The sequence below is a fragment of the Ovis canadensis genome, chromosome X (assembly GCF_042477335.2).
Source record: "Ovis canadensis isolate MfBH-ARS-UI-01 breed Bighorn chromosome X, ARS-UI_OviCan_v2, whole genome shotgun sequence".
In the NCBI taxonomy this organism is placed as follows: domain Eukaryota; kingdom Metazoa; phylum Chordata; class Mammalia; order Artiodactyla; family Bovidae; genus Ovis; species Ovis canadensis.
In genome coordinates, this window is record NC_091727.1 from 52,767,539 (window position 1) to 52,777,213 (window position 9,675).

Sequence of the window (9,675 nt, forward strand, 5' to 3'; positions counted from 1 at the left end):
TCAGTGCTGTATATTGTCACCCTGCTTATTTAACTTATGTGGAGAGTACATCATGAGAAATGCTGGGCTGGAAGAAGCACAAGCTGGAATCAAGATTGCCAGGAAAAACATCAATAACCTCAGATATGCAGATGACACCACCCTTATGGCAGAAAGTGAAGAGGAACTAAAAAGCCTCTTGATGAAAGTGAAAGAGGAGAGTGAAAACGTTGGCTTAAAGCTCAACATTCAGAAAACGAAGATCATGGCATCCGGTCCCATCACTTCATGGGAAATAGATGGGGAAACAGTGGAAACAGTGTCAGACTTTATTTTGGGGGAACTCCAGAATCACTGCAGATGGTGATTGCAGCCATGAAATTAAAAGACACTTACTCCTTCGAAGGAAAGTTATGATCAACCTAGACAGCATATTAAAGTAGAGACATTACTTTGCCAACAAAGGTCCATTTAGTCAAGGCTATGGTTTTTCCAGTAGTCATGTATGGGTATGAGAGTTGGACTCTGAAGAATGCTGAATACCGAAGAATTGATGCTTTTGAACTGTGGTGTTCGAGAAGACTCTTGAGAGTCCCTTGGACTGCAAGGAGGTCCAACCAGTCCATCCTAAAGGAGATCAGTCCTGGGTGTTCATTGGAAGGACTGATGCTAAAGCTGAAACTCCAGTACTTGGCCACCTCATGTGAAGATTTGACTCATTGGAATAGACCCTGATGCTGGGAAGGATTAGGGGCAGGAGGAGGGGACGACTGAGGATGAGATGGCTGGATGGCATCACACACTCGATGGACATGAGTTTGAGTAGACTCTGGGAGTTGGTGATGGACAGGGAGGCCTGGCATCCTGTGATTCATGGGGTCACAAAAAGTCGGACATTACTGAGTGACTGAACTGCACTGAACTGAAGCACTACTAGAGCCATCTTACAGAAAAAAACAAACCTTTTGACCAACACAGTATACACACACACATGTATGAATAAATTATGGTGATATCTGAACTGTGGCTTAATGACAAACAAACATTCTTGCTTAGGTAGGTCAGGTACTGATCCTGATAATTCAAACAACCTTTTAACCTGGTGAAACAGTATTTTAATGGGGACATTTTAACATGAAATGTCAAATTCTGTGATCGGGTGAGAGTGGTATGGTTGAAGTGTGTGTTGTGTATTGCTCATCACTTTAAAAATAGTAAAGCTTGGAAGTTGAAATTTGTCTTAAATTTAGGGTCACAAACTTCAGCATGGATGTTTTAATTCAAGGATGTGCCTAGGTGAGCAATGTAAATATCTGCTCAGTTCACTCAGGTAATGATTAGGTCTCACAAACCAGGGAGCCAGCCCTTCATTCCATCCTTTGAAGATGTTTTTACAGATGCCTGCCCTCATTCTTCACATGCTGATTTCATTGTGTCTCAGAAGATAGCTTTAATTAAGGCCAAGTTCTCAGAAGGTCCTCACCATTGTCCCAGCTCCCAGTGATAAAACCTAGTCTTCAGTTACTGGTGGCTCATGAGGAGCCTCCTGCCTTCTTAAAGGCCACAATAGGATCCCCAAATGCAAATCTTTCTTGCCCTCTTAGGATTGGCTAGTCACCTAGTTCCTTAGACTCCCATTTTTATATAAATGAGGGGCTATTTGCTAACAATCTGCTAAATGAGTGAAGAGTTATTAATATTTGGGTTTTTTCCATAAAATAAAGTTAAAGGCTTACTAGCATTCTCTGTCTTATGAAAGCTTTCTTTTGTGCCAAATTGCAGACCTGTACTGTGCTTGAGAACTCACACACAGAGTTGGAATTTCCTGTTTTAAGATGATATCATGCTATCTTGTCTTTAGTTGGTTCTGGTTTTCAAGTGTTACTATTCTTACTTTGTAATCATAAATCACTGTTAGTTGTTTGTTGTTCAGTCGCTAAGTTGTGTCAGCTCTTTGTGACCCCATAAATTGCAGCACACCAAGCTTCCCTGTCCTTCACTATCCCCCAGAGTTTGCTCAAACTCTTGCCCATTGAGTCAATGATGCCATCCAGCCATCTCATTCTGTCTCCCCTTCTTCTGCCCTCAATCTTTACCAGCATCAGGGTCTTTTCCAATGAGTTGGCTGTTGGCATCAGGTGGCCAAAGTATTGGAGCTTCAGCATCAGTCTTTCCAATGAATATTCAGGACTGATTTCCTTTAGGATTGACTGGTTTAATCTCCTTGCTGTCCAAGAGACCCTCAAGAGTCTTCTCCAGCACAATTCGAAAACATCAATTCTTCATTAAACTGTTAGTTTAGTTTCATTATTTTTTGTTCTGTTTGGTTGTTTGACTAATCCTCCAGTGTGTGGTGACATGCATTTTAATCAAAAGTAGTTTTGGCCAGTTACATGAGGATGTATAAATTCATGTATCAGTTCAGTTCAGTTCAGTTGCTCAGTTGTGTCTGACTCTTTGCCACCCCATGGACTGCAACATGCCAGGCCTCTCTGTAAATCACCAACTCCCGGAGTTGCTGACTCAAACTCATATCCATTGAGTCAGTGATGCCATCCAACCATCTCATCCTCTGTCAAGCCCTTCTCCTCCTGCCCCCAATCCCTCCCAGCATCAGGGTCTTTTCCAATGAGTCAAATCTTCCCATGAAGTGGCCAAAGTATTGGAATTTCAGCTTTAGCATCAGTCCTTCCAATGAACACCCAGGACTGATCTCTTTTAGGATAGACTGTTTGGACCTCCTTGCAGTCCAAGGGACTCTCAAGAGTCTTCTCCAACACTACAGTTCAAAAACATCAGTTCTTTGGCACTCAGCTTTCTTTATAGTCCAGCTCTCACATCCATACATGACTACTGGAAAAACCATAGCTTAGACTAGATGGACCTTTGTTGGCAAAGCAATGTCTCTGCTGTCTAGGTTGGTCATAACTTTTCTCCCAAGGAATAAGCATCTTTTAATTTCATGGCTGCAGTCACCATCTGCAGTGATTTTGGAGCCCCAAAAAATAAAGTATGCCACAGTTTCCACTGTTTCTCCATCTATTTGCTGTGAAGTGATGGGACCAAATGCCATGGTCTTAGTTTTCTGAATGTTGAGCTTTAAGCCAGCTTTTTCACTCTCCTCTTTCACTTTCATCAAGAGGCTCTTTAGTTCTTCTTCACTTTCTGCCATAAGGGTGGTGTCATCTGCATATCTGAGGTTATTGATATTTCTCCCAGAAATACCTGAATACATGTGTACATGAAATAAATTCATTTCCTGCTTTAAAAAGGTAGTTTGGGCCTATAATTTTCCAGTAGCTAGATATTAAGACCTCATTCTCTCGCCACAAGTACTGAATGCCTACTGTGTATAGGCTCTGTAGTTGAAAAATGAATCAGGCCCACCCCACTTGCTAAAGTGGATGTATGTAGATTTTCAACCCCTTCTTCTGAAATTTGCTTCCACCATGACCCTTTGTTGTTATCACAGTCTTTTTATCATAGAGAAATGGAAAAATACATAGAGTAGGTGGGCTGTGGATCTTTTATTCCACCTCTTATCCTACCTTGCACTTGCCATTCACTGCTGCCATTGTTCCTCTCTTTCTAGGACTCCATCCAATCCCACCCCAAGGAGGAAAACTGGAGATTGCTGGGATGGTTGTGGGCCAGTGGGCTGGCAGCAGATCCTCTAGGGGGCGAGGCTCCTTTGGCATGCAAGTGGTTTCTGTCGGTGGGCCAGGAAAGGGGTATGTATTTGAATAGGTTGGTATAAGCTAGTGTCAATCAAGGTGCTCTTGGGAAAATGCCCAGCTATTGAACCCTTTTATTAAGGTAAGAGGCATGAACTAACTTTGCATTTTTAAAGTCAGTTTTCAGTTGAGTTCAGTAAACATATAATAAATGCCCTGCCTTGAAACAGTTTTTGCCCTAGAGGAGGGCTTGGGACACGGGACAATTCAGTATAACATAGAAGTGACAAATAGAGGTTTACACTGGTAACACAGAGGAGAGGCATCTAACCTAAGAGGGTCAAACTTGCTAGTGGAGGTGAGTAGTTAATTAAGTGAAAATGGAGGTATGGGCTTTATGTGTTCCTCATGATCACTTCCCCCCCCCCCTTTCTCAAGGCATGGAAAAGAACAGACTGGTAGAGGTGCCAAAGGACACAAAAAAGGAAATAAACAAGTAAGTACCTTTTTGAGATGATCTACCTCTTCTTGTTTTTGTTTTTGTTTGCAAGAGATCAGTTCAGGCATGGAAACCTGGGAGCTTTCATAGCTTCTCTCAGCATTTATTTTCATCTGCCTACTCTCTAGCAGTCTTTTGAGGGTTAACCTGCCCAGGCTGATCCCACAGGGCTGCAGAGTGTTATCCTTTTCCCTGAGTGAGGCCACAAAATAGAAACTTGGTACTATGTCCTAAAGACTGCACTTAGCAAAGCATTACTACATGAACCATAAAGAGGCCAAAGTGAAATTAACAGTGGGATTCCAACAGCACACCTCAGTTTCTGTGGTGCTACCAGAGATGCTTAGAAAATTAGACTTTTGCCTTTGCTGATGATGGGAGAGGAGGAGGCACTGCCATTCTGCTTATTCTTGCTGGTTCAGAATGGTCTGAAACTCACTGGTCTTCAAATTCACTGGTCCCCCATCCCCCTGTAGAGATCCAAAATCTTGTACTGGTTTCAGACTGCTGGGCTCCTTGTAGCATAGTAACTATCATTTCTTAAGTGCCTGCGTTCTCCAAAGCCCTCTACTAGACATTTTACATGTGGTTTCTAATCCTCACAAAGGTCGTTGATGAGACCATTCTGTAAGGCCATTTTATCATCAGTCCTCAATTCCAGCTCTTCTCTTATGTATATAGCCAGCCCTCATTGCATCCATGTTACTCCCATTTTCTAATGTTTTCGCAAGGAATACAAATTTGCTTTAATGTTATTTTGAGTCCAACATGAAACTACAGTGATAAGTCCCCTACATGTATTTTGTAATGTACTCCAAAGCCAGAAAGAAGTGACCTTGGGTTTTTTCCAAAGCTTCTCAGCTTTTTCCAGAAACTGCTCAGTAAGGGAAAAGGGATTGCATTGTGCAGGAAAATGGATCACTCGGGTAGTCTCCCATAAGGTAGTACCCTATAAGATAGCCCTCTCATAAGGTTGGAAAAGGGAATGGCAACCCAATCCAGTATTCTTGTCTGGAAAATCCCATGGACAGAGGAGCCTGGTGGGCTACAATCCATAGGGTCACAAAGAGTCAAGCATGACTGAGCACATATACACATATACAAGGTACTACAGCCTTGATGAATTCACTATGATTCAGGGACTGATCAGTAGGCATGCAGCCTAAAAAACTTGATATCTTTGGTGCAATCATAGTGGATCTATCTTTCAGTGGTTCGCTCACATTAACCAACATCACAGAAATAGCTTTGTGGATATGGCTAAAGGAGTGGGGGAGGGGACGAGAAGGGAGAAGGCGAAAGGTAAAGTACTAATTTACAGTGGAAAGAAATAATTATCACAATATATTGTATACTTTTTCCTAGTCACTCATAAATACATGTACTTACTATTCCCATTTTAAACAGGAGAAAACTAAAGCTCAGGAGAATAAAGCATCTTGACCATCAAGTTAGTATTAGAGTTGGCATTCTAGCTTGAGCTGACTGATTTCAAAGCCCTGTACTGTGCTAATTCTGATACAGTATAACAACTGTAATTGTTAGACAAGATTCATACCTAGGCCTGCCTGACTCTTGTATGCATGCTCTTAACCATGTCTAATCAGAGCTTACTTTCTCTAAGCAAGCTGCCAAGGAGGCTATGGTATCAGAATTTTGCCTGAGGGTGTGGAATCAGAACAGTAATATTAGCTAGCAATTATGAGTTCTTACAGCATGCCAGACGCCACCATGCTTTACATGGTGTGTGTCATTGATTCCTTATATGAACCTGTGAAATAGATAATATTATTCTCTCTGGTTTATGGATACTATTTGATATCTAGTTAATATATACTATTCAGTTCAGTCACTCAGTCATGTCAGACTCTGCGACCCCATGGACTGCAGGACGCCAGGCTTCCCTGTGCATTACCAACTCTTGGAGCTTGCTCAGACTCATGTCCATCAAGTTGATGATACCATCCAACCATCTCATCCTCTGTCATATACTACTATTCTCTTCTAGATGGGGAACTAGAGGGGAAAAGGGGATGATAGATGATCTTAAATTCCTCTTAGCTAAGATTTCTGGGGGTACTGTTACTTACTCTAGAGGTAGCCTAGCCAAGGAAATCCTTACATTGACTTTGTAGCTAAGGCATCTTCCCATCTGAGATAATTAATTGTTCCAGTTTATTAAATATTCCATTACAGTCATGAGATTATTCCTAGGTCGGTGGACTTTTGTGTATTCTCAAATTCTTCAGTCTCTTATTTATTACATTTTTATTTCTTTGTTGGCTCACATGGCTAATTCCTTCCATTACTAGTTTCATCTTATTTCTAGGTTCTTGAGAAAAACTTCACAGTAACCTCTATGTTGTATAGGTATTGGAGACAAATGATCTAGCATTGAATCTGGCAGTGCCACTTACCAGTTTTGTAACTTTGGGCAAGTTACTCACCCTCTCTGTGCCCTAGTTCCATCATCTATAAAAATGGAAGAATTGGTATCTACCTCAGAATTATTCTGAGTGTTAAATGAGATAATATAGTGAAGTATTTAACATAGAACCTGGTACATGGGAAGTGCTCAATAAATATTGGTAGTTATTATCTATAATGACCACATATTCAATGGGCATTAGATTTCCATTATGTATTGTGTCAGTAGAAAGAACAATGTCTTTGGAATCAAACAGACTTGGATGCAAATCTGGGCATGCCAATGACCTTGAGCAAGTCATTTTGCTTTTTTGAGCCTCATTTGTCTTTTTTATCTGTGAAACCAACATCAGAATACCTGGCATGTCCAACCACTTAATAATCAGAAACTCTTATTATTCTTAATAATACTCATTGGGAGCCAGTACTGCACTTCAAGGTGATGCAGTTCATGGCATTAGCATTTCAGGAGCAGTTACCATTGCTGAAATTAAAACCAAGTGATTGTTTTTAGTTATGAAAGATTCTGTGAAATACTGCACACAGATCTTATCGTTTGTTTTCTTTTCCTTTCATTTACAAACCCAGCTGTCGGTATTGGATGGCTGCATGGAAGTTAAGAGAATAAACTTTAGAGGCTGACTGACCTGGAGTGGAATCCTGGCCCCACTACTTTCTATTTGTATCTCCTTAAGCAAGTTACTTTAATCTTTTTGAGCCTCAGCTTCCTCATCTGTAAATGGGATGTCACAATATCTACCATTTAAGGTGCCTTTTGGCATTTGAAAAAACACACTGTAAAACTTGGTAAATAGTAGCTGGGCCATTATTGTGTTGTTGTCATTGCCGTTAGATTCGAGTTAGATCTTTTTGTTGTCACCTTAAGTTCTCCAGACAGTGTCAGAGTGTACTAGGTGCTAACAAGCTTTGGGCTTTTTGGTGTTTTTTAAGAACTGAAGCAGTTTCCACAGGCTAGCTTATAAACATGCTTGGGAAGGATCAGCCAGTTTTGGGATTACCATTCCTACTGACTATCTCTGTTTTTGACAGAGCTCTTCAGATGGAGTTTCTAAATCCCTGGAGCCTCAACAAGGTCGGTCTCGCTCACAGGTAGATGGAAACAGTGGCACATTGATCAAGGAAGAGACGAATGATCATCTTCCAGCTTCATCACAGTGTGCCTTATCCAGAGACAGCAGTGTGTATAATAACGGTAACCGGTACTTTCCTGGGAAGAATGGTGAGAAGAGCCGCTTACAAGAGCAAAAGCTAGGAACTGTGACACAACAGAAAGAGGAGTAACAAGCAAGAAGATGGCTTCAGCAGATCAGGAAGAGGGGAAAACCTATACTTCTCTGATTTTAGGCCTAAGTTAGAGGAGGACGTGAAATGCTTATCCTAGTTTTGTTCAGGATTTTGATGGGGGTGTTCTTTGGTATCCATCTTTTCCCCTTCCCTGTCTTTTTCTGGGCTTCCAGACTCAGCAGTCTGTTTCTAGAGAAGCTCTGATCAAATATGAACGGCAACAAGACTAGTTCCTATTCTCAAATTGAATATATAGTGCCAATATTCTCTTTACCTCCCCTGGGAGGCTATTAAGGCACAGACTATTGGGTATCATCACGTAAGGACCTATAGAAAAGGTCTAGCTTTGGTTTTCTGAGTCTTTATTATGATGTTCATTTACAAAACCCATGGGATGGTGGATACAGCTACCTATGGCTTCCTAACTTGTTTTTTTCTTTATGAACTGGTAGGGCCTTCATGTATAATCAGTATCCACATCCTTCTAACTCTTTTCCCCACTCACCTATGCCAGGGATTTGTACTACCGCCTCTAGCTCTGGCCTGACAATCAGATAGGTAGATGTTTTCAGGGAAGTGAGGTAGTATTGGTTATTTTATTTTTTTTATTCTTTTTTTAATTTTATACACTTAAAATAACTACCAATGGCCTTTGTACTGGGGGATTCAAGTGAGTCGAAAAAGTACTGGGCAGATTTTTCCTGCCTCTGAACTAAAGCATTATTTGTAAAATAGAAGATGTGGTGCAGTTCACCCACTCCCTGCAAGGGTGGGAATCAATGTAATTAAATGGTGTTCTAAAGGGAACTCAAAAGACTGTGTGCGTGCGTGCGTGCATGTGTGTGTGTCTGTCTGTACGGATGTTTGGGTGGATGTATATATGAATGTGTGTATCTATATGCATACACATACCCTTTATATAAAGAGACAGATCTATTTATCTATATATATTTTATATATATATATAAATATATGTGTATGTATGTGTATATAAATATATATATGTTGTGTGTGTGTATATATATATATATGTATATATATATATATACATGCACACACATACATACATGATGATGTCCCAGAAGATTTACTGAATTTCCCAGAAATGCTTCCACTGCTATGGAGTGGTGGGTTTCAGAAGACCACAGTTTAAAAATCCTTACTAAGTCATAGCCCATCACAATTACAAGAAGATGGGCTTCTCTAAGCAGACAAAAAGTACTTTCCAGAGATTGCCTGTTCAGAACAACAAACAGTTGGATTGTTACAAGCTTAATCTTGATCAGAGTCCTCACATCCCCTATGGTAAAAACAGGAGGTTGGAGTAGGATTGGGAAGAGTTGGGCGTTTTCTTATGAAGGAGCAGCCTGGTTGGGAGAGAGAAAGCGGATGGAAGGTAATTACCAGGGCTTGCAGCCAGTTTGGGGAAATCTCATCTGAAACTCTAGGATCAAACTGGCCTTAGGCTAGAATTGATTGTCATGAATCCCTGAAGGAGAGTGGGTAGGGAAGTGTGAGGAAATCGACAATTTGATTTTACATGCCTAGATTGTTTCATTTATTCATTGACATTTTGACTACTGGATCTTTTCATTTGCTTTGCAAGGAAGACTTCAGAGGACTCTGGCCTGGGCCAACAGGGGTGTTCTATGAAAGGTTCCTGGCCCCCAAGTAAGATCAGAATCTGCCCGGGACAAAGAGTCTGTTACTCTTTGCCAGAGATACTCTTGAGACAACCTTGCACTTCCAGTTTCCCTCCTCAGCAGCCTAAGTATAAGGGATGGGAACATG

General features: G+C 41.0%; 1 protein-coding gene across 2 annotated transcripts in view; it reads left to right on the plus strand.

The window, feature by feature from the left end:
- The window catches only part of FAM120C (family with sequence similarity 120 member C), a 147,501-nt gene extending 138,803 nt beyond the window's left edge, over positions 1 to 8,698 (plus strand). Inside the window, exons 14-16 of one of the 2 annotated variants that reach the window (XM_070291608.1) lie at positions 3,572 to 3,710; positions 4,092 to 4,149; positions 7,630 to 8,698. In XM_070291608.1, coding sequence (XP_070147709.1) covers positions 3,572 to 3,710; positions 4,092 to 4,149; positions 7,630 to 7,881 — 449 coding nt within the window. In that variant the 3' untranslated portion in view covers positions 7,882 to 8,698. The remainder of the gene's footprint in view (positions 1 to 3,571; positions 3,711 to 4,091; positions 4,150 to 7,629) is intronic. The other variant, XM_070291610.1, reaches the window with a different exon arrangement.
- Positions 8,699 to 9,675: the final 977 nt, after the last annotated feature.